We start from the raw sequence: 26998 nt of genomic DNA, 5'->3' as shown, positions 1-26998 counted from the left end.
ATCCGTATTCAATTCTCTTTATTCTTTATGAAACGAATTATTTATGCATATTATTACCTGTAAATAATACCTATTTCTTTTGATTTTTAATTGTAAAGAATAGAAAAATTGCCATTCATTTTATTTTTTTTAGAATCAGCTGAAAGTGGTCTACGAAAAAACCAGGAAGGAAACGTATAGCCTTGTGGCTATGAAAGGCAAAAGAAAGATATATAAAAAGTGTATTGGCTAGTTGTAAGAAACTCCACATTGTCGATGCATAATAAGTTATTACTTTATAAACAAATATTAAGACCTAGGAATGGAACCTGGATATAATAATCAAGAAGATGGCAGGAACGAGCAACAACTTCATAAGTACTGGGCAAACTAGAAGATTGAAGAGGACAAAGCCTTTTGAACCAGTTTGAGTGATAGGTGATAGTGAAAAGCAGAGCATAGTGCTTGTATGCCTGCGTATGTTAGAATAGTACACGCTCTTATTAGATTAGATAAGAGACGCTATGGGGTAAGCTCTTCATTTTAAGGAACAGTAGTAATTTAGGTTAAATTAAAATTGCTCATTGGTCAGTTATGACCAGATTGTAATTGTAATATACAATTCAATACAATGAATCATCATCGTAGTGATGATTATGGAAAAAAATATATGACCAGATTTTGTGCAATAAAAATGTTTATATTTATCAAGGATGTATTATTTGGTATGACCACATATACTTCTTGTATATCGTCGGTGATGTGACAATACCTCGTATCTGCTTTTTTATGAATTTTGTAGGAGACGAAAAACCATCTTTAGGGTCATCTCACGTTTTCACATGTAAATTTTGACATGTTTTGTAGTAAATAGATAGTTGAATTTACTACAAGACATGTCAAAAAATATCATATGAAAACAGGAGGTGACTGTAAAAAAAGTTTTAAGTCTCTCTTACAAAACTCATGAAAAAACAAATCAGAGGTATTATGTCACATCAATGACTATATCCAGGGAATGTCTAAAAAGTATACTTTGAATGTCCTAAGAACATTCGTGGACATTCATGTAATGTTCCAATAAGACATTCAGGGAATGTTTAAAATGCCGACAGAGGACTTTCCTGGAACATTAAGGGGACGTTCTTGTGCATTTGAGGACATTCCAGGAATGTTTTCAATGGCCTGTGTGTACATTCTAGGAACATACATGGAATGTTTGGTGTTATTAAGGGTGTGAATTCTCAAAGATTCGTGAAAAAAGTTGTCGAAGACCATATGCCTTTAGCACCGTTCATGGGTGAAAACTTAAGATTAATGCATGACAATGCACGTTGCCATACCGCAAGATTCACCCGTGAGTACCTTAATGAGGCCGGGATTCAGGTTTTACCGTGGCCGACACGCAGTACCGATCTTAACTCAATTGAACACATTTGGGACAACCTCAAAAAACGGGTAAGAGCAAGAGTACCAGCCCGTACATACTTCGGAGAGCTCAAGACGGCTGCGGTAGAGGAGTGGCACAATATCCCCTAATCGGATATTAAGGATACCATAAATAAATTGCCGAACCGACTCCAAGGAGTCCTAAGGGCCAGAGGCGGTAACACGAATTATTAATACTCATAATTTTTGAAGTTATACTTCTTTAGGCACGAGGGTGAATTTTTACATTCCCTGGCGCATGCGCACACCGACAGTATGGTATTAGTCGCTACATTTTTAAGTTATGTAGCGCAAATAAATTGTGCGTGAAAAGAATATATTATTAGTGTTTTTAGTAAATATATTTATTATAATTTTTATGTCTGGATTTGTCTTCCTCCTAATAAGTATTATTGAAAATTTTTATTTTCAATTAATGTATCTGTCACCGTGATTGTAATTATGTCCGAGAAGTGATCGACTGAATACAAAAGCGGTGGTAGCTGATCGGTAGAGCATTCGCCTAGGGATCGAGATGTCTCCTGTTCAAATCCAGACAAAGCCATAGCCTTTTTTTTGGTATTCTTTTTGTTCTTTTTAACATTAGTTTAATATTTAAATACAATACAAAAAAACTGTTTAAAGTAGATAGGTATTCGCGGTGTGCAAGTACTTGGAAAGGGAAACGAGAAACGACCGTGCGCGAGTCGCGGAGAAATATTGCATCTATCTTAAATAATTCATATTGTCAATTGAAATTGTCAAATTGACGTATATTTCATACCTTCTGTCATTGACGTAGCAAAATTATATATTGCTCCACAATATTGATATGATATGCAATTATTATATAAAGGTAAATTTAATTAATTGTATTTTGCTTGCAGTACTGCATTTTAATAACTGATTTTATTTACTACATACAATTGTTTACGTTTACTAAACATAACCTGCATCTTATTTTTTCTTCTTATTATTTTTTTGGACTATGGTCTTGACAATTATCCAGCAACCAGGACTAATATAATTGGCCAATATAATTAAAAGTGCGAATTAAAGTACAGAGCGTAGAAATAGAGGTCGCTTTGCCGAACTTGCACGGTCCCAATATTGATTTCGTTGAAATCATAATATGAAGTTAGATAATAGAAGTATAACTTCTTACGTGCGTACAGAGTACACACACATTCTTTTATTAAATTAGACTATGATTTTCAAAATTATGTTTGATTGAGGGCCGGTTGTTCGAACGCTAATCAACAATGATCACTATCAACTATTTAATTACTGTCACCAACTGTCAATGTCAACTTTGATTAGGTTGCTGAAAACATAATTGATTATACTTATGAGATTAGTTAATCAATTAACATAACAAGTATTAACATAATTGATTAACTAATTTCATAATTGTAATCCATAATTATGTTTTCAGCAACCCAAATAAAGTTGACATTGACAGTTGGTGACAGTAATTAAATATTTGATAATGATCATTTTTGATTAGCGTTCGAACAACCGGCCCTGAATTTTCTTCAAAGATTTACATTATATTTCTGCTAAGCATCCCTTGATGAACGACTTTTTTCAAAAATTTTATTGTTTTCTTTTCCTCACAGGTAGTTTTCATCGTGTCTTTCATAAAATGTGGTATGAGATTGATAATTTCTGCAAATTGAAAGAAATACAATATGGGCGGTTAATTTTGCCGATGGGTTTCGAGAAATAATAACAACAGAAAGTTTTTTTTGTCTCTACTATACAGGGTGTTTCATTGGGAAACGGAAATACTTGAATGGTGAATAGAGGTCACTGAGGCGTTTCTAGATATACTACATTAATTTATTGCCTCGACGTTGTTTATAACCGAGTTACAGGGTGTTTTATCGATTTTGCCCATTTCTTTCTGGACGCATAACTTTAGCACCACCCTGTAGATTTTTTTGATATTTTGTACACATATGTCTCTCTTAGAACCCAAACTAGCCAACTACTAATCACAAGAAAAATCCAGGTCCGGACTAAAAAAAAATTTAAATTCATCGTGTCCTTGAAACAACACCCTGTATATTAAAATTTACAAAATTCGTTTGCATATTTGAAAATCGCAGAAAAAACCAAGGTTGACTGTTCGCTTCAATTTTTTGGCCAGACAATTTAATGACTTAATTAATTTTGAAATTTTAATAAAAATTTTAAGAACTCTGACATTAAAAAGCAGCCATTATTAACTTTTACTAATAAATTAGTAAAATTAATGAACAAATACTTATTTTAACAATCATCCATAAATATTTACCACATTGGAACGACCCATTTAGTAATCACAACAAAAATCCAGGTCGGGATTAACAAAAAACATAAAGTTATTGTGACCTTAAAAAACATCCTGTATATTGAAATTTTTAAAATCTGTTTTGCACATTTGAAAAGAGCACAAAAAACTGAGTTTGCAGTTTGGCTTTTATTTTTTGCGCAGAAAATTTAATGACTTTAATTTTGAAATTAAATACATTGAAATTTTAGAAAATTCTGAGATTAAAAAGCAGGTATTATTAACTTTTAATAATAAATGATTATCAAAGTAAATGACTAAAAACTCGTTTTAAAAATAGGCAATACCTATTTATTACGTTGAAATGACCCACATGGTGACCACAATGACCCACATAGTGATCACAACAAAAATCCAGGTCCGGATTAACAAAAAAAATATATAAAGTAATTGTGACCTTGAAACAACACCCTGTATATTGAAATTTTCAATATCCGTATACACATTTGAAAAGAGCACAAAAAACTAAGTTTAATGTTTCTCTTCCATTTTTTGCGCATGCAATTTAATGACTTTTATTTTGAAATTATCTCGAAATTTTTTAAGAACTCAGAACTCTATCAAAAATTTCGATATAATATTTCAAAAGTAATGTGTTGTTTCAAGGTCACAATTACTTTGTTCTTTTGTTAATTCGGACCTGGATTTTTCTTGTGATTAGTAAGTGGGTCGTTCCAATGTAGTAAATGTTTATTGATTATTTTTAAAATGAGTATTTATTCACTGAATTTAATAATTTACTATTTAAAGTGCTTTAAAAAGCTGCTCTTTAATTTCAGAGTTCTTAAAAATTTCAATAGGTATTTATTTAATTTCAAAATTAATGTCATAAAAATTTCTGCGCAAAAAATTAAAGCGAACCTATAAACTAAGTTTTAGTGCTCTTCTTAAATGTGCAAACGGATTTTGAAAATTACAATATACAGGGTGTTGTTTCAAGGACAAAATTACTTAAGTTTTTTTGTTAATCCGGATCTGAATTTTCCTTGTGAATATTAAATGGGTCGCTCCAATGTAGTAAATAATTATAGATCATTGTGAAAATACGTATTTGTTCATTAATTTTAATAACTTATTAGTAAAAGTTAATAATACCTGCTTTTTAATCTCAAAGTTCTTAAAACTGTTATTAAGATTTCAAAATTAAAGTCATTAAATTGTCTGGCCAAAAATTGAAGAGAACAGACAAACTTGATTTTTTTCTGCTCTTTTCAAATATGCAAACCAATTTTGAAAATTTTTGATATACAGGGTGTTGTTTCAAGGTCACAATGAATTTATAATTTTTTTAGTCCGGACCTGGATTTTTCTTGTGATTAGCAGTTGGATAGTTTGGGTTCTAAATGAGACATATGCGTACCAAATATCAAAAAAATCTACAGGGTGGTTCTAAAGTTATGGGTTCAGAAAGAAATAGGTAAAATCGATAGAACACCCTGTAACTGGGTTATAAACAACGGTGAGGTACTAAGAGTAGTATATCTAGAACCGCCTCAGTGACCTCTATTCACCATTCAAGTATTTCCGTTTCCCAATGAAACACCCTGTATGTTAGAACGAAATATGGCACTGAAAGAACGCCGTGAAAAGAGCTACATTATTATCGAGATAAAAAAAGTGTTTTCTAGTTTAGTACAACATTATCAAAGTCAAAAAGTACATACCTGATAGCGAAGCCAAAAAGCTGTAAGATTCGTCTTTAGTCTTAACTTTTCTTTGTATTTTGCTAACTTCCATGTTCCATTCTTCGTCACTGGAGATACTGCTACTACTTTCTCCTACATTTGGTGTTGCCTTTTTCCTAGTCTTGTTATCAGTCTTCGTTTTTACTTTATCAATGCCCTCACTAGTACTACTGCTACTACTTGTTTCTATATTTGGTGATACTTTTTTACTAGTCTTCTTATCAGTCTTCGTTTTTACTTTATCAATATCGTCACTAGTACTACTACTGCTACTGTTGATTTGTTGTTTTCTTCGCACCACTGGTTTCGTTTTTACTATATCACTGTTGTCACTAGTAATATTACTGCTACTGCTGATTTGTTGTTTTTTTCTCACTGTTGGTTTCACTTTACCGCCCATTTTTGGTTCTATGCTTTCAGTTAAATCTTCGTCTGAACTTATGATATTTAATGTAAAATTGACATTACCTCTAATTTCTTTACTTGTAATATTGTTAACAGCTTTTCTCGTTGTCACAAATTGAATTTTTTCAAAAGAACTGGTCCCACTACTGCTTTGAGATTTCTCCGTATTATTTTTCAAAACTTTTGCTTTGATTGTCCGTGCATTGTCGTCGGAATTGCTAGAACTATCGGTTTTCTGCTTATTGTTTCCTCCAGCTCTATTTTCTTTATCTGACAAACTTTTTCTCGATTTTGCGTTATTTTTGAAGTATTTTGAAGTTTCTTCGTCGCTTGAGTCGTCAAATTCGAGATGTGTTGGACGGAGTGGAGCGGGGGAATTTTCTGAGTTTGTGTCAGAATCGCATAATACCCTAAAACGGTTGAGCCAGGAAGACTTTGCCGTTTCTTTCATCCTCGACTGACTTAGAGTGCTGAGAAGATTCTGTGTTTTCGATTTTTCCGAATCCAAGTATGGGTTTTTGTAGAAAAGGGATGTCTTAGGTTTGCTGAAACAGTTATTTTCCTAACTAGTGCGGAAAGTCATACTTTGCCGCACGCGATTGCAGTTTGCCGAACGACGCGAAGCGGAGTTCGGCAAGCAGTCGAGTGCGGAAAAGAGACTTTCCGCAAGAGTTAGGAACAATATATTTTCTACGAGCGTTTAAAAAATTACCAAATCTTAATCAATTAATTGAATTAATATGAAAATACATACACAAATTAATTATTTGACAAGGTTGTCAAAACCAAACCTTCAATATAATTGGTTAGCATGACGACGATCTTGGTTTCCATGACGACGATTCAAAACCACTGTTATTGTCTACTGTTTTGACTTTCGAATATTATGTCAAAATAATTTTATTTCATCGAATAGGGAACTTGCACATTCTTTTATTACATAATAATGTTCAGTTTTGCATAAAAATCAGATTTCCAAAATTTCACGCTTCAAAAACTCATAATAACTTAGAAGTACATTTTTAAAGTCTTCTTTATCTTAAAATAGTTCAAACGACCCGTGACGTCACAGAGTTTAACTATGTGGTTCCGTTTATGGTTATATTTACGTATATTCTTCTTCTTCTTCTTCTTTAGTTTATTGGCCTCCACCTACTTAGGTATTTGGCCAGCTCGTCGTCGGGGAATAAAGGAATATAAAGGAATATTTATATTCTAATGACATTTATCGTATGTCGTTGTAATATATATCAGTTTGTCGAGATTGGAGTTTGATACAGTTTTTGAAGGAAAGGAAAGAAGGTTTACTATTCTGTATTTTTTACTGACGTTTATAATGTCTAATTAAAAAATAATATATACAATTGGTGTAGAACATACAACCCCGTGACGTCACGACGCGTTTTGGGGTGGCTGGTATAAGTTGAATTTTGAGTCGTCTTTAGGGGCCAAACGAAAGACAAACAAAACTATTTTATCTTTGATACAGGTTCTAAATTATGTTCTGTTGTGATTTATACCATTTTTTTCGAATTTAAAATTTTATGCAAGTTCCCTATTGTCGCGTTAATTTCATTAAAACATGAACACAATAAGATACATTTGATATAAATTAGTAAATAATATCTAAATCTTAGTTTATTGCAGGTATTATAATTATTTTAAAGCCATATCTAAATTCAGTGCGGAAAAGTAAAACTTTCCAAACTAAAAAGCGTGCGGAAAAGTAGACTTTTTTGTACGCTCGTAGAAAAACAAATTAGAGTGATTATTACTTTAGTATAAATGAATAATCTAAAAGTTGCTGTTAATTTGAATTTTATATGAAATTTTAACATCAGCTCCTCGCTCTGTGCGTGACCGTGGTGGGGGTACCCTGAAACGATGCCAGCGTGAAATTTGACAATATTGGAGGTACCTTTGTAATGTCATTGTCATTGTATAATAAATTTGATCAAAAATGGTAAATAAATGTCACGTAAGTATTTAAGTTTTATTATCAATTACTTTTAATGGGAAATAAGCCACAATTTTACAACAAAAAATGATTTTATTAACGTTTCGAAGCCCAAATCGGGTTTCGTTGTCAAAATACAAAATATTACTAAAATAAACAAAAATGTTATTGCAGAGTAAAAAAATTCTTCTAATAATTTATTTAATCTGACTCATTTATATTGTCAATTCAGACGTATTATTATACATTTTAAAGTAGAAGACTTTAAAATGATATCGCCAATATTTATGAGTTGCGTTCCTGGATTGATTGGGATTGATTTCATTTAATCGAATGAACTATCTTTTAGTAAAGTCGTCCCAGGAACGCAACTCATAAATATTGGCGATATCATTTTAAAGTCTTCTACTTTAAAATGTATAATATACGTCTGAATTGCCAATATAAATGAGTCAGATTAAATAAATTATTAGAAGAATTTTTTACTTGTTGTTCTGAAGCTATTTTCTTGTGGCATTTTTACAATTTTAACTATTTATGGGAAATAAGCCACAATATTATTAAAAAATGATTTTTATTAACGTTTCGACGCCCAAATCGGGTGCCGTTGTCAAAATACAAAATACTATTAACATAAACAAAAATGTTGTTGCTTAGTAAAAAAAAATCTTCTAATAATTTATTTAATTTGACTCATTTATATCGGCAATTCAGATACATATGATACATTTTAAAGTAGAAGACTTTAAAATGATATTGCCAATATTCATTGGCGTAGTTAGACTTTGAGCTTGGGGGGGCACGGCTCCCTGAGCATCTTGAAGTATGATTAAGGGACCCAAAAAGCCCGCCGCAGGTGCCTCGGAGGCGAAAATTTTTTTGAGCACCACGCCCATTTTTCATTAAAAAAATCACCAATTTTGCTTCTTTTTTTTTACCTGATCATATACATAGTCACACGAACAGAAACCATTTTCTAAACTTACAACTTAAAATCTTTATTAATTAGGAATACAAGTTATAATTTTACAAAGGTTCTTTTTATAAAATTACAAAAATAACAATGAAAAACCAATTCTTTTAGTAACGGGTATAGGTACATGTCATATAAGTAATTATAATAATGTTATTTTAGGTAAAACATATACATCTTATTATAATTTTGCTACAGAAACATGCTTCTAGGAAATTAACTCTTGTCTAAACAAGAGTTAATTTCCTATTTTTTTCAGCAAATTTACATTATTTACAACTTTTTCAGCTGTTATTTTATTTTTTACGATTTCATTTTCTTTATGTATTACTGAGAGATTAGAAAATCGATCCTGAATCATAGTAGCTCTTAGCCAAGTTTTGATTCTCCTCATAGCTGAAAAACTCCTCTCACAACTAGAAGAACTTACTGGCAATATTCTAGAAATTTGCAACAGTTTATACAGGTTGGGATAATATTCTTTTTTAATATGCTGCATTATATTATCTATATTTATTTCATGTCCTTTTAGTTGCAACATATTCTTCATAACCACAGCTTCAGCATTTAAAGAGAAAGTATCAATTTTCAATATATTTTTATAATTGTCTACGAAATCTTGTGCATTCTCCATATCTAATTTACAAAATGCATCAACTGATGTGGCTAATGGTAAATTTTCAAATCTACTCGTAAAATTAACTATTATATTGTCTAAAACTTGGTAGTAAATATTAATTTTCCAGTATTCTTTAGCCGTTATATCCTTTTTCAAGTCAAGTGTATTGCTTTTTCCTATAGTTGACTCAGTAAAAAAGTCATTTTGCTGTCGTCTTCTTTTTGAAACTCTTAAAGGCTCCAGTGAAATTTCGTGTTTTTCAGCAAATTGTTTAATATCTTGCCAAATTTTAAACTCAGATCTGTAACCTTTAAAAGTTTCAATAGTACTTGTTATTAGATCACTAGCCTGACCAAGAGTAGTATTTGTGTCTTGGAAACATTTATTTAGAACATTAATTATAGAAAGTACGTTATGGAGTATATGTAAAGAAACTACAAATTCAGGTTTAGTTATTGTGGTCAATAGCCCTATCGCTTCTATGGATTGCTTATCTCTATTTTCGGCGATTTCTTCTTCTAACTCTAGTTTAATGGTTTCGTAGTTTATAAGCACTGCTTTGCAATTTTCAAAACGACAACTCCATTTAGTTGTTGATAGATTGCCCAATTCACGGCTCGCTTTAACGCCAAGGCTATCTAATAACTTTTGCAGGTTGGCGTGATGACCGGGATGTGAAAAGTGCACATATAAGGCTTTGATGCCATTAAAAACAACTTTAGCCAATGCAATATTTGCACACGAATCAACAACAACTAAATTTAGTCTATGTGCTAAGCAATGTATATAAACAGCACTAGGATGACTCTCTTTTATAATAGCCTGCAAGCCTCGATTTTTACCGGACATGACGCTTGCGCCATCGTAAGACTGTGCTATTATAGGAAGCTCGTTTAAACCATGTTTACTTAATTTTTCTAAAATAAGCCTAGCTAATCCCTGAGCATCTCTAGAGTCAGAACAATTAATGAAACCTATAAACCTTTCAACAATTTCTAAATCTATGACATACCTTATAATCAATGATAATTGTTCTTCTTTATAGCACCTTGCCTCATCCACGCTTAACGAAAAGAAACCACAGTTTTTAACTTCTTTAGCTATTTCCTGCAGAGTAAGGCTTGATATAATCTCAATTATTTCATTTTGAATGTCTGGACTGCAATAATTGGAGTATTTTTCAAAGTGGACAGAAAATTGCTTATCATATTTGGCAAAAACTTGAGCAATTTCCAGGAAATTGCCTCGATTCTTAGACGATACATCTTCTCGATGCCCTCTCAAAGCCAAACCTTGACGAATCAGGGTTAGTATTATATCAATAACTTTAGTTAAATATTCTCTATTTTGAATAACTTCTTTTTCTTTTTGTTTTAAAATTTGCTGGCAAACATCTCCGACTCCGACTTTCGCAGTTTGGCGATAGTTTATATACATTTGGCTGCATGCAGCGTGAACCGATGATTCCGAATGTTTTTTTAAGGCTTCTGACAGTTTCCTCCAGTTATTAAAACCACTTTTAATAAATTTTTCATTCTGGTCTCGTACGTTCTGTTTGCCAAAATGCCTGCACACAAAACAATATATTTTATCTTCCACTTTATTATATTCTAACCAGCTTTTATATGTTTCATAATATGTGGAAGAAAACGACCTCATTTTAGCTCCAAACCGCGATTTTGGGAAAACTAAAATTGGCTGCATTGGCCCGGTTTGAAGAGTCCCCAACCCCAATGTTTCCGTTCCCGTATCACCTCGGCTAATATCACTCTCAGCCAAAATGGAACTATTTGAAGAACTGTCCTTATCTTCGGCACTTATGGTAGATGAGCTGGCTACGTCTGCGATCCCTACGCAAATATTTTCTGGACTTTCGAGAGACTGCTCTACATTATTTCCTTCTTCATTTTGAACTGCTTGCTCGGTTCTTGTCTCGGTTCTTGTAGATGGGACAGAGTTCTCGCTTTGTGAAGAGCTTGAATGGCGAACCGATGATTGGGTATTTTGAAAATATGACCTTATATCCTTAAATTTTTTCATGTTTATATCTAGAAAATAAAAACAGATGGTCATGCTTACATAATATGTACACATTACTGTGGGTCATTTTGATTGATGATCCATTTATTGAGATCTCAGCTACAACAATATTAAATGATTAAATGAACAAAGCTATAAACAAAAATGTGTAAGCAACTTTCAAATGCCATATGGACATAATGTGTACTATAGCTTTTTATTTTTGATTTTAGTTTTCTATATGTCTCGATTATTTTGAGCTCTCGTCAACTCCTTTTCCCTTATAAGTTATGAGGTAAAATTAGATGAAAAATGTTCGGACGTTAGTGTATTTCTCTTGTATCGCGCATCACGGCAAATAAACTTTTCGAACGTACCCAGTAACTGTTAAGTGAAAGTGACCCCATTATTGACCCCACCCGCTGGCAGGATTGGTCGGCGCTGCGCCGGAAGTGACGTAATCGATATTAACGACAAGGCCCGGCAGTCGGCACTTGAGTCATAGAGAAAAAAATCTGCCGTCAGAGAAAGAACAAAAATATTAAAATTCAACACAATACCTATACTCCTTATTTTCAAATCTCTTACAAAATTCTTTACAGCTTTGGCCATTATATTCTATCTGTTATCTGTTACAGTTCCTATATTATCTCAATACATGCATCAATAAATTAGTAAAAATTATAATCTTACCTGTTTGTGTTCCCTTTCAAAATCGTAAATACTAAGTAAGTGAAAAACACCTATTTTATTGTCGAATCGTATCTGACAAAAACAGCAATAGCCAATATCACATTGAATTTTCGAAATCACAAAAAAATCTTGTATGTATGTGTCGCTGCAATAATCGCTGCTTTACTCGCATGCGCCTGGCAGAACACTAAAATTTAATAACGCCGCGCCGACGCGAAACTGACTGTTAAGCAGTGTTGCCAACCGTACGGTAATTACCGTACTTGTACGGTAATTTATGCCAAAATACGGTATACGGTAACATGATCATTACCGTACGTAAATGTACGGTAATAATTCAGAGATTATCAAGAAATTTTATTTATTTGTAGTATTTTCCATCGTATTTATATATTTATAATCCGTCTGAAAATGATGACGAAATTAAGATTGAAAATATGGAATAGTTTCCCACTTTCCTTTTTTTTTACTATTCGAATAATGAAAACCTTCATATTATACCATCATTTGTTTTTGTTTTGTTTGTGTTTATAAGTTTTGTATATTTTGTTTATAGGTCTAAAGTAAAGTTTTTAAATATTTGTAAATTTATTAGCTTATACTGGCTACAAAAAACTAAATATCAAATGCACTATAATTTCTATTTACAGAAAATGACAAGAATATTATGTATACAGTATGTCCGCGGATTGAGTTTACAAGAGGACAAATTTTTGTATTTTTGATTATAGCCCTGTTCAACTAAATTGAAGTTTCTTATGGCAAATGATATTCTCTCAACAAGCAAAAATTTTCATCAAGGATTACTTTTTTTCGTATTTTGCAAAATACGGCATTTTTACTCTTGCGCAAAATGATATTTTTTGTATTTTTGACCAACCCTGTAGAACTAAATTAAAGTTTCTTATGGTGAATGATATTTTCTCAACAAGCAAAAATTTTCATCAAGAATGACTTTTTTTCGTATCTTTCATTTTTTGGTCCATTTGTCCTCTTGTAAACTCAATCTGCGGACATACTGTAACATATTATTACGCCAAAAATATCCAAATGTAATTTAAAATATTGTACGGTAATACGACGCAAAATACGGTAATTTCGGACTACAGGTACGGTAAATTGGTTGACAAAGGTTGGCAACACTGCTGTTAAGGCAAGATCCCGGCTAAATCGACTGGCGCATAGTATAGCGAGTTGCGTCATGTTGGTGTCTGCGTATACCTAGCACGACTTCATCCGAGATTGTAATGTGGGTTGCCTATATTGATTGTGAATAAATCTTGTCTTGAACCGGAAGAATGGGAAGCACGAACTTCAAAAAAAATTTTTTTCGCAGACCGTGGTGGGGAGTTATAATACTAAATACAAATTTCGTTTTTTTTTTTGTGTTTTTTTTCTGGGGTGGGCCACCAGAATTCTGGGGGGGGGGCGTGCCCACCCCTGCCCCCCCCTAACTACGCCAATGCCAATATTTATGAGTTGCGTTCCTGGGACGACTTTACTGAAAGATAGTTCATTCGATTACATGAAATCAACCCCAACTCAAGAATATCCGTCACAAAAAAATCTGTCTTTAAAAAGACAACCACATGAAACGGTGACATTAAAATTCTCGCGTTAGAGATCTCATAGTAAATCACGAGGGAAAACCAGGAAAAACCTCGTGATACTATCCCGACATCGTAAGTATTTGGTCTTACATTTAATTTACTCTCAAAATTAATACCAAATTCTGACTTTACTATAATTTTGTTTAAATTATAAATAATATTAATAATGCATGGATATATAAGTAATACTAAAATATAAAATATGTACTAACTCGACTATTGACTTACTAATTGTGGTATTTTCTTTCTATTGACTTCCTCTTTCAGTATGGGTATCCAAATCCTACTGCAGTCCACCGAGGAATTTGCGACACAATTGGTTTCGTTTAGCATAATTAGAGCCGCTTCTTTGATTTTTCTCTTTTTACTATCTGTTTCTTTCAGGACTATACTTGAATCTCTCCACTGAACTCTATGAATAAGTGAACATCAATCTTATATTAAAAATAGAGAATTTGATAGATCTCAAATATGTCAACACGCATGGGATAATGAACATAGAGTTCAGTGGAGAGATTCAAGTATAGTCCTGAAAGAAACAGATAGTAAAAAGAGAAAAATCAAAGAAGCGGCTCTAATTATGCTAAACGAAACCAATTGTGTCGCAAATTCCTCGGTGGACTGCAGTAGGATGTGGATACCCATACTGAAAGAGGAAGTCAATAGAAAGAAAATACCACAATTAGTAAGTCAATAGTCGAGTTAGTACATATTTTATATTTTAGTATTACTTATATATCCATGTATTATTAATATTATTTATAATTTAAACAAAATTATAGTAAAGTCAGAATTTGGTATTAATTTTGAGAGTAAATTAAATGTAAGACCAAATACTTACGATGTCGGGATAGTATCACGAGGTTTTTCCTGGTTTTCCCTCGTGATTTACTATGCGATCTCTAACGCGAGAATTTTAATGTCACCGTTGCATGTGGTTGTCTTTTTAAAGACAGATCACATGCTACGATTTTTTTGTGACGGATATTCTTGAGTTGGGGTTGATTTCATGTAATCGAATGAACTATCTTTCAGTAAAGTCGTCCCAGGAACGCAACTCATAAATATTGGCAATATCATTTTAAAGTCTTCTACTTTAAAATGTATCATATGTATCTGAATTGCCGATATAAATGAGTCAAATTAAATAAATTATTAGAAGAATTTTTTTTACTAAGCAACAACATTTTTGTTTATGTTAATAGTATTTTGTATTTTGACAACGGCACCCGATTTGGGCGTCGTAACGTTAATAATTTTTTAATAATATTGTGGCTTATTTCCCATAAATAGTTAAAAATTTTTACTTAGCTCCTCCTAGCGGCGCCGCTTGATACTATAGTATCTCGGTTAACAGAATCCTGACTCTTGGTCGAAATTTATTTTATTTATTTTGTCATTCCCCGTTAGAGGACAGTCTAACCACAATATACTGCAGATATTTTAATAGATGCAGTTCTTCTTCGTCTCGAGTTGATTCAATTCAGTCTACTTGCAATAGCCTCTTCGATAAAGGGTAGAGACCCAGAAACACTGTGTCAGAGGATGGCAAGAGACTCACGAAAACGATTATTTTCTTTTTCTTCAACAACATTTTTGTCTATTTTAGTAGTATTTTGTATTTTGACAACGAAACCCGATTTGGGCTTCGAAACGTTAATAAAATCATTTTTTTGGTAAAATTTTGGCTTATTTCCCATTAAAAGATTATAAAAATGCCACAAGAAAATAGCTTCAGAACAACATTAAGTTTTATTGACTATAATAAAGCATTCGATAAAGTACAACATGAACAATTAATGCGTGTCCTGAAATCAAAGAACATAGACTACAATGACATCAGGATTATATCGAATTTATACTATAAGCAACAAGCAAAAGTACGTGGTAACGAACAGCTGTCAGAGGAAATTGAATTCAGATGTGGGGTGAGACAGGGATGCGTATTGTCGCAAATTCTTTTAATGTCTACTCGTAAGAGATCTTGAAAAAAGCTATTGAGGGTGAAATAGCTGAAATAAAGGTAAATGGAGTTACTATTAACAACATTAGATATGTGGATGACATAGTCACCTTGGACGAAAATATTGAGGATCTCCAGAGGCTGACAGGATCTTCAGAGCTGGTAACAGAATAGCGGAGTTTGGACAAGAATATGTCTCCCACCCACCCCAGGTTAAAAGCGCAAGGTTGCACCATGCCACTTTTGTTCCTTAAGGTATTCTCTAGCCACTCACCAATTTTCATGAAAATCGATGGATGTTCAACGAAATCGGAGGTAAACATCTCGAGAACTAAAGGCAACAGAATCATGAAAATTTGAATTAAGGGGGTTTTGAAGAGTCATCTGTTTAATGAAAATATTTTCATCTACTTGCTACTTCCGGTTATACCGGAAGTTGCTTATAACTTCGTTTTTTTAAACGGGACACCCTGTATATTTTTACATTTTTGGATTCTCTTAGATGTCTTCTTTCTTAAATATGAGGTTTTGTAATGTTATACAGGGTATTTTAAAAGATAATTACGTTTTTTTATTAATTTCGTAGCAACATTCTCACCCTGTAGAATTGTAGCAGTTTGACATCTAAAATTCTACTTACGTTCAAATGATTTTTAATATAGTCTACTATTGTTAAAAATCATTAGTATAGCTAAATTTTAAATTTTAGTATACAGGGTTGGTCGAAACTCGGAATGAGTATTTTCTGAGTTTTCTTAAATGGAACACCCTGTATTTTAGTATTGTAATGAAATGATATTTTATGGTACTTTTTTATTTCTTAAGCATTCCCTATACCTAACTGCTTTAATTTGTGCTTAATTGTTAATCGCACCAACAATCTTAACTACGTAGGTATTTTGATAGCTAAACCATTATTGGTAATTTTAAGGATCAGTCTGGATTAATATGTATTTATTTCTAAAAAATTATTTGTGATTGAATATTATTCTCACGGCCAACCTAATAAAATTTTACGTATTTTTTGTTGCAATTAATGTTTAGCTTAAAACTCCAATAACTCACAAATTAAAGCAGACAGGTATAGGGAATACTTATAAAATAAAAAAGTACCATGAAATATCATTTCATCACAATACTAAAATACAGGGCGTTCCATTTAAGAAAACTCAGAAAATATTCATTCCGAGTTTCGACCAACCCTGTATACTAAAATTTCAAAATCAGCTATACTAATGATTCTTAACAATAATAGACTATATTAAAAATCACTTGAACGTAAGCAGAGTTTTTAATGTCAAACTATTACAATTCTAAAGGGTGTGAATGTTGCTACGAAATTAATAAAACAAACGTAAATATCTCTTAAAATACCCTGTATAATATTACAAAACCTCATATTTTAAGAAAGAAGACATTGAGGAGAATCCAAAAATGTAAAAATATACAGGGTGTTCCATTTAAAAAAACGAAGTTATAAGCAACTTCCGGTATAACCGGACGTTGCAGAGATTAAAATATTTTCATTTAATAGATCATCCTTCAAAACCCCTTTATTCCAATTTTCATGATTCTGTTGCCCTTAGTTCTCGAGATATTTCTAAAAGGCCAGTTATCTGCCTCACCCTATATACCTAACTCATTCTCAACTATGGGAAAAAAGAAATTGCTTTAGTTGTGGAAAGCTTTCTCAAAGTTTCGTATTACATTGACGACATACACCAAATAGAACAAACCTCGTCTAGAAAATTAAATTATGAAGATAATTTTATGTATCTTTTACTTCCTTCTCCCTTCCATTCACCCATCTATATTGTTCAACAATAAGTACATCATATCTAATTTCTAATTATGTAAGGAAAGCTATGTAACAGTGATGCTTACCTCTCTGAAGCTACAACTGCAGCTTTGAGACTGGGTTTTTTAATTTTTTTTCTTGGTTCCGTTTTAGATAAAACCAAATCTTTGTTGACCCTCCATGACGTTCCATAGAGTTCGTCCAGTATTTTCGCAGCATTGTCTTCATGTGCGAATGGACTACCTAAAAACATGTTTTAAACATAAATTACAACGTTCTTCTGAAGATATTTCCTTGTGGCATTTTTATAATTAACCATTTTGTTTGGGAAATAAGCCACAATTAAATTGAAAAACTAATTTTATTAACGTTTCGACGCCCAAATCGGATGTCGTTGTCAAAATACAAAATATTACTATAATATTACTATAATATTTTGTATTTTGACAACGACATTCGATTTGGGCGTCGAAACGTTAATAAAATTAGTTTTTCAATTTAATTGTGGCTTATTTCCCAATCAAAATAGTTAATTATAAATTACAACGTACAGGAACGTGAAGGACATAACAGGAAGAAAAAGAGAGACTGAAACAAGTATCTGTAACGATTCAAAAATCTTTTATTTTTTTCAGTTAATTCAGGAAGCATCTTCTTCTTCTTTAAGGGCCATCTCCACGACGAAGGTTGGCAATCATCATGGTTATTCTGACCTTCTAGGCAGCTGCTCTGAACAATTGTTGAGCTGCAACCAGACCATTCTCTCAGATTCTTCAACCAGAAAATGCGTCTCTACCGGACTGATTTCGATGAAATTCGGTATGAGTAACTTTAAGAGAATTTTGTCGAGAAACTAAGCTTTTAGAAAAAGCCTCTCAAAGGGGGGCCGAAATAGGGGGGTTATTTAGGGCCCATGTTTGCAAATTTTGACCGAAACGAATGAAATTTAACTCAAAGTTAGCTCATCGATAGGTAAATAGAAATACGGAATTTGACATTTCCAAATTCAAAATGGCGGCCAACATGGCCGACCGCCCACCCGACACATTTCCCTACCTATCTAAAAACTTGTTTAAGATAAGTTTAATTTGAAAAAGTCGTTATATAACCTAAAGATGGGGCTATAAGAGGAATATTATCGTTTTTCAGAAAAAGTTATGGGTTGCCTATATTTAAGGGGTCAAAATTTGACATAACTTTGAACTAGATTTTCTCAAAAATGGCTCCAAGGAATTTGTTTAATTTTTGATATGTCTTTGATATCTTATCGGTAAATTGAATGACAAAAGTCAGATTTCTTACTATAAAAAAATATTCCCGTAACTTCCTTTGTAATAGAAACTAAAATTTTAAATTTTGCAGACATATATGGCACTTTATTATCTATTATCACAATAAATTTTACCCAAAATGTGGCTTCCGGTTGAACCGGAAATGAAAAAAAAATCTTAATTTTTTTAGATTCAAAATATTTTTAAATATTTTGAAAGAATGTAAAATTACCTTTCCAATGACAAAACTCGTTGCTGTAGCTCAAAAACTCGAAAAGTTACAGTAAATAGAAATTTTGCTATAATCTTGTGTGTGTCCTCTCTTACGCGATCATAGCAGAGCATTATTATAGGGCAGTCAATGAGGGTATTTGGCTCCGAATTCCATCCTACTACTGTATTGATATTTTTCACAGTAAGTAGGGAATAGCTCAAGAAACAAAATCTACCCTATATATTATGGCGCTTTTATCTTGGGGCGGTTCCCACCCCTTCAAGGGGATGGAAAATTTGTTGGTCAAAATAAGCAAGGAAGTGGCTAGAGAACCTATTTCTAAGCAAAAACTGGTCTATACTTTTTTTGAGAACTCAATACTTTTTGAATTATGCGTAGTTGAAAATTGGCCATTTTCATTGAAAAATGACATCTTTCGGACAGTTTGTTGTGAATACCAAAAACCATGCATCGAACTAAAAACACTATATAAAACATTTTTTAGATTATAAATAACAAAGAGATTCGTTCCTTCGTAAATGTTCTATTTATAATACAAAAAGAGATATGGTAGGTGAAAAGAGTTTGTTTTTTGGTGCATGCTCAAATTGGTGTATTCAACTTGAAATAACAGAGGGACGGTAGGTTTTAGGTGTATAATGCTACCGACGCCTTTTGTAGTGTTTGAAAAGGCTTTTAAAACGAGCACCATTAAATGCCGGTTACATTCAAACTAAGCGAGATATGGTGCAAAAAAATATATGACTAATGTACTTTAAGGAAAAATTAAAAGTACATACATTTAACCCCTCATCCACCAGAATTTAAATGCATTGTTTTTCTTCTGCAATACCTTTTAATATAGTGTTATTTCTACTTTCAAAAAGTTGAACGGGTTTAAAATGAATGGTTTTTGTAAAAAATGTGATCTAATTATAGAAAGCATTTTTAAATTTTCTTAAAAATCTTCCTTTTTCTCCATGTAATTCGAAAATAAAAATGTTCCACCCCCGAGAAGTGGTGGGAACCGCCCCCATGATAAAAGCGCCATAGTATATAGGATAGATTTTGAATCAGGAGATTGGGCTACTCCCAAAATTTCATTAAAATCCCTGCAGTAGGATAGAATTAGGAGGTAATATCTTGTTCTTAATCTCGCGCATTGACTGGCGTAATAGAAATAGAATGAAATGCAAATATTGTAAACTATTAACTTCTCAGAAAAATGAACTAATTTGAAATGAAAGTATGACTATAATATTCTATTGATTTATGCAATAATCTATACATCTATAGTGTGTCCCCGAAATATGGCATTGAACATTTTCTCAAATGCAGGAATTAATGATGCGTAGAACCATAAAATATTTTTAAGTATACAAGGTGTTTCTAAAATATTAAAATAACGAGTAACTTTGCTATTTTTATAGAATGCCAGTATCTAGTACGATAACGATAATAGATCGGTACGATAAAGTTCTCGGGCGGCCCTTCCGTCCAGCGTTTTTCTTTAATTATGAGTCTCAATATGTTGTATCTTTAGTTTCTCATCACATGTCCAAGATATTGCATATTCCTTATAATTATTGTCTTTTCCATTTGCCTTTCTCTGCCTATTCTCCTTAACACTTGTATATTCGTGAGTCTATCTACTCATGAAATTCTTAACATTCTTCTAAATGTCCACATTTCAAATGCGTAAGTCGATTTATTACATTTCGGTTTAATGTCCATGATTCAGCACACTGTGTAGTTAATACACTCAGGTGCAGAAAAATCGATCCACTTAAAAATTTGGTCTTTTTTGATGTCTCGAATTTCCTAAACCTGTTGTCCGATTTAAGTGATTCTTTTACCATGTTATAGCCTTATTTATTAACAATATCGCTGTAATAATATTGTTGCTAGACAGGTAAACTGTCATTGTATACCGGGTGTACGAATCAAACTGTGTTTTTTTCTCAAAGTTCGCATTACCCTGTGGACTATTCTAGCATTTCGTTTGTATTGTTCTTCTTGCTAATTTTCATAAATTTGGTTTTTTTTTAATGTACAAACATCAGCGAAAAACACTTAAAGGTCTTTTCAATTAGAATAGGCAAAAAAATCTTTTGTTTATTTAGGGATCCGTCGCTTGTGAAAGCGACAAATTGAGTCGCCCAAAGCCCAAATTGAGTCTGATGGTTTTTTCTGTTGAGTCGATGAGCAAAGTAGCCCATGTGAAACATTATTCATTACCACTTGTGCGTCTGAACAGACCGGTGGTAGTATGGCTAAATCGTCAGTAGGGCAGTCAATGAGGGTATTTGGCTCCGAATTCCATCCTACTACATCGATTTATTTGATATTTTCACGGTAAGTAGGGAATAGCTCAAGAAACAAAGTCTACCCTATGCCGATGTGCGGTTTTATCTTGGTGGTGGTTCCCACCCCTTCTCGGGGGTGAAAAATGTTTTGGTTAAAATAGCCACGGAAGAGGCTAGAGAACCTAATTTTAAGCAAAAACTGTTCTATAATTATTTCTTCAAAACTCAATACTTTTTGAGTTATTCGTGGTTGAAAATTGGCCATTTTCATTGAAAAATGACACTTTTTCGGACGGATTTTTGCGAATACCTTAAAAACTATGCATCTAACAAAAAAACTATATAAAATATTTCTGAAGGTTATAAAAAAAAAACAAAGAGATTCGTTCCTTCATAAATCTTCTAGTTAAAATACAAAGAGGGATATGGTAGGTAAGAAGAGCTTGTTTTTTTGCTGCAAGCTCAAATGGGTGTATTCAACTTGAAATAACAGAGAAACTGTCGATTTTGGGTGTATAATGATACTAATAACTTTTGTAGTGCTTGAAAAGACCTTTAAAATGAGCAATACCAAATTTTGATTACATTCAAACTAAGCGAGATATTCTGCAAAAAAGTTGATGACTAATGTATTTTAAGAAGAAATGAGAAGTATATTTAACCCCTCATCCAACAGAATTCAAATACATCGTTTTCCTTTTATAATACTTTTTATTATAGTGTTATGTCTATGTTCAAAAAGTTGGACTGGATTAAAAGGAATGGCTTTTGAAAAAAAAAATAAGATCAAATTATAGAGCGCATTTTTAAATTTTCTTAAAAATCTTCCTTTTCCTCCCAAAAGATAGAGAAAAGAAAAAAAGATACCACACAAAAATGTAGGGCCTTTTCAGATAAAAATTTCCTTTTTATTTTTCATTACTGTATCTCTTAACATTTTCAAGTTACATGGAGAAAAAGGAAGATTTTTAAGAAAATTTACAAATGCGCTCTACAATTTGATTTTCTTTTCAAAAACCGTTTATTTTAAACCCGTCTAACTTTTTAAACATAGAAATAACACTATAATAAAAGGTATTGTAGAAGGAAAACGATGCATTTACATTTTGGTGGATGGGGGTTAAAATTACTTCTCATTTTTTCTTAAAATACATTAGTTATCAATTTTGTTTGCAGCATATCTCGCTTAGTTTTAATGTAATGGGCCTTTAAAATAGCTCTCTTTAAAGGTCTTTTCAAGCATTACAAAATGTATTAGTAGCATTATACACCTAAAATCGACCGTTTCTCTGTTATTTTAAGTTGAATACACCAATTTGAGAATGTACCAAAAAACAAACTATTTTCACCTACTACCTCTTTTTGTATTATAACTAGAAGATTTATGAAGGCAAGTGTCTCTTTGTTTTTTTGTAACCTACAAAAATGTTTAATATAGTTTTTTTAGTTAGATGCATAGTTTTTAAGGTATTCGCAAAACACCGATCGAAAAGCTATTATGTTTCAATGACAATGGCCAATTTTCAACCACGAATATCTCAAAAAGTATTGAGTTTTCAAAAAAAAATTATAGAACAGTTCTTGCTTAGAATTAGGTTCTCTAGCTAATTCCGTGGTAATTTTAACCAAAAAATTTTCCACTCCTACGAAGGGGTGGGAACCACCCCCAAGATAAAAGCACACATTGGCATAGGGTAGACTTTGAATTAGGATATAAGTAGAGGCTAGGCCCAAAATTTCATTAAAATCCATGCAGTAGGATAGAATTCGGAGGTAATATCCTATTCTTGCTCCCATTGACTGGCGTACAGGTATTGGGGGCTTGTCCCCCCTTAGTATCACCAAGCCAATTTCCATTAAAAGTCAAGTAAAATTTCTTTCTTCAAGTGAAAGTATAACTTTTATTCGGTTCTTTATTGTCAAGATACCTATGACTTCCAATTTCTAAATGTTTATGTAAGTGAAGGTGATACAGTTCACAATTCATGAATCGTAAAAACTGGGACCAGAACAAAAAGTTGAAACACGCCAGATTTAAAGGATGAAATTCAGAAAAACACATTTACATATCTAAAGCATATATCAAGTAAAAAACATGAAACAAAGTATTGCTAACAAAGCATTTATTTATAAAATATTTACCTGGTTTACGTGATAAATCAACAGAGTCTTCATTGCGTAGGTCATTATTTATTACTACAAAATCATGTTCGACCACTTGGTTCTGGATGTCTTTATTTTCTTCTTTCGTAGATTCATTTTCCACTTTTTCTTCATTATTTGGTTCATTCTTCAATCCACACTCTTTTTCTGTCTTCAAACGACTTCTTAAACTAACATTGACTATTTCAAATGAATCCTCTATGACTACATTCTTCAATGAATCATTTACGACATCATCTGATATAACGCTTGCAGTTTCGTCAACCTGAATAAAATGTGGTATTGTATATAAAATCAAAATGGTAGATAAATGGTAGGTGGAAGAGTATGTCGCTTGAAGAAGAACAAAATATATTAAATACGCTGCGCGTCACAGAAAACAGACACCCCAAAAATGGGTCATTTTTGATGTCTCGTATCTCCTAAACCTGTTGTCCGATTTAAGTAGGTAATTGTTTTAATATGTTATAGCCTTACTTTTTAACAATATCTTCTAACAATATTTTTAAACAAATACGCCTTCTTTTACCCGAAGAATATTTTTCTAGGTTTTTTGGGTCATTCTAAACAATAAAGGTATATTGTGATTTTTCTCAAAAGTTGATAGTTTTCGAGTATAGGCGATTTAAAATCTGAAAAATGCGAAAATACGCATTAGTATTTTTATTACACATTATTTAAATTAGTATTTTTGAGGTACTTGAATTGTAGTTTAAACATTTATTTTCAAGATTCTGCAGACTGATCGGGTCTAACTTCAATTTACACCGTTGTTATTTAATTGTTGATTATGCGTGTCCATCCGATTTTTTTGCCGGTGCGGCGCGCACTTTTTCCAAAAATCTTTTATTTTCGTCCGAAAAATATATTTTTTAGATTCTTCAGAACATTCTAAATAAAATAGGATTCTTGTCATTTTTCTCAAAAGTTAATAGTTTCAAAGTTATAAGCGATTTAAAATCCGAAAATGCGCTTTAAATCGCTTATAACTTTAAAACTATTAACTTTTTAGAAAAATGACAAGAAACCTATTTTATTTAGAATGTCCCGAAAAATCTAAAAAATATATATTTCGGAGGAAAATAGGAGATTTTTGGAAATAGTGCGCGCCGCACCGGCAAAAAAATCTGATGGGCACGCATAATTAACAATTAAAAAACAACGGTGTAAATTGAAGTTAGACCCGATCAGTCTGCAGAATCTTGAAAATGAATGTATATGTTACAGTGAAAGCTGAATATTAGTCAAGGTGTACCGTCGCTAGTGATTGTCGACCTTCACTGAAATGACCAGTGAATGTTGATAGTAGAAAATATATATCAGCTTTCACTAGGGAAGGTGAACCTTCACGGAATCAGCCTAGGGAATGTTGAACATCTGGCGGATGTGCACGGCGGGCGAACGACCTTGACCTGTCGTCAATTTAGTTTACATTTTTAATACTTTTATGAAGTTTAACTTGTTTGAACGTATTTAATACCGCATAGTATAATAATTAGTAATTTTACATTTAAGCCTGCAAGTATCTTTTTATTTGCAGATCCCAGTTTAATACTTGTCCAGTAAACATTATAAAAGAAGATGAAATTCCAATGGAAAAGACACTTACTTTACGAACAGTTGCTACTACTCAGTCAACCGGAAGTGGGCAAGGATTTTTTAAGTGCAGTTGTAACAAGAAGTGCCAAACAAAGAAGTGTTACTGCATAAAAAACAATGTTTTATGCAATTCCAAATGCCATAAAGCATTATCATGTTGCAACAAATAATTTTATTATTGTTGACTATAGTATTTTCGTCTCTATTATAGTCTTTAAATTGTAGACTATAGTTTCACGTTTTATTTTGTTCTTATTTGTTCATCTTTCAAATTCTAAATTTACTTTTGTTATAAAAGTATACGTGATTTAAGATTAGTCTTTTATTTCTCTCTAACTTTCCCTAGACTGTTGTAGAGGAGGTTGTCATTCACTATAGGAATTGTCAACCTTCACTAGTGGATGTTGATCTTGTTTGTACGTCTGTGTAACTTTCCCTAGACTGCTGTAGGGGAGGTTGACGTTCACTAAGAATGGTCAACCTTCACTAGTGAAAGTTGATCTTGTTATTTCAGAATTCAACTTTCACTAAGATGCCCAGCGAGAGTCGACCGTGACTAGTAAAGGTTAACCTTCCCTGAAACGTCAACTTTCACTGTAACATATAAACTACAATTCAAGTACTTGGCAACCTCAAAAATACTAATTTAAATATGAGCTCTTAAGCCTTGAAAATGCGTATTTTCGCATTTTTCAGATTTTAAATCGCCTATAACTCCAAAACTATCAATTTTTGAGAAAAATCACAAGATACCTTTCTTGTTTAGAATAACACAAAAACCTAAAAAATATTCTTTGGGTCAAAAAAAGGTGCTCTTTTGTGTTTGTTTAAACAATTTCTGCCCAAAAATTCCGTCCGGCACCCTTCAGATTTGTTTAAAGGAGATAATTTTGAATATTAATCCACAAAGAAACCGAATAAGAAATTTTTTCAGACGGGAGCGGTCTCATCACATGGACTGTAAAGAAATATACAATAGGTATATATTTGTATATTTATTATTTGTATTGTATTATTATTTGTATAAATTACAAATAAAAATGTATACGAATATTATATTATAGTAGTATATAAAAAATACACTTATTTATACAAAGTATCATTTTGTATTTTAGTATTTTAGTGCATCAATACCTAAACAAATCTATTAACGTAACATTAGAATTCATGAGAAGTTGGGTCATACCTATATACCTACGAAACCAAGCTGTTTTTTCATTGCCTTGTTGCATATAAGATCTAAATGCAGATTGAAGGACTCTTAAAATCCACACCTAGATCTGTGACATTATTGACCCTCCCAATAAAAATTTCCAAATTATAATTAAATACAATAGACTCAAGAGATCGATAAAACTGGATCACCAGATATTTTTCACAATTACTGATTAATTTTTTAGTAACACACTAATTCATAAAACTGTCCAACGATTTCTCTAAACTAAACCAATACAATTAGAATATTCTTGAAAAATATGAAATAATTTTATGTCATCTGCATTTGCTAAGACTTCACGGTCAGTCAAGGATCTGATATCAGCATCAATAAAAACTACAAAGGAAAGAGGTCCCAGAATCCAGAGTTAGAAAAGTATTCCGTTGAAGTAAAGCCCTTTAGTTTGACCCACCATTTTGCATAAATTTTCAACTAGTTTACCAGGCAAACCAAAAAATTCCAGTTCATGCAATTTAAGGCAATGATCTACCCTGCCAAATGCTTTAGACAAGTCAGTATAAATGGAATCCACCTAACAACTGTTTTCAATGCATTTATAATGTAATCAGTGTAAACTAGTAGATTGGTAGAAGTTGAAGTACCAGGCAATGCTATTTAAATGCATTCATGTTTTTCGAATCCTGAGAAAACTAATCAATAATTTTGAAAAATTTAAATGCAGAATGAAAGATTACATTATTACCGAGGGCCGAAAGTCCCTTAGAATAAAAAAGTTTCTTTTGAGTGAAATATTTGAAATTAAAA

At 32.3% G+C, this 26998-nt stretch overlaps 1 protein-coding gene across 1 annotated transcript in view; it reads right to left on the bottom strand.

Annotated features, from left to right (window-relative positions):
* Positions 1–26998, bottom strand: part of LOC114326961 (germ cell nuclear acidic protein-like) — a 73622-nt gene that overhangs the window by 14010 nt on the left and 32614 nt on the right. The window contains exons 4-6 of the mRNA XM_028275450.2: positions 23398–23683; positions 17551–17707; positions 5407–6377 (exon numbers count right to left, since the gene is read on the bottom strand). Of these exons, the coding sequence (XP_028131251.1) occupies positions 5407–6377; positions 17551–17707; positions 23398–23683 (1414 nt within the window). The remainder of the gene's footprint in view (positions 1–5406; positions 6378–17550; positions 17708–23397; positions 23684–26998) is intronic.

The sequence above is a fragment of the Diabrotica virgifera genome, chromosome 1, assembly GCF_917563875.1.
Source record: "Diabrotica virgifera virgifera chromosome 1, PGI_DIABVI_V3a".
Lineage (NCBI taxonomy): Eukaryota > Metazoa > Arthropoda > Insecta > Coleoptera > Chrysomelidae > Diabrotica > Diabrotica virgifera.
Note: the sequence above shows the minus strand (reverse complement) of the source record. Positions and strands in the feature narration are given on the sequence as shown.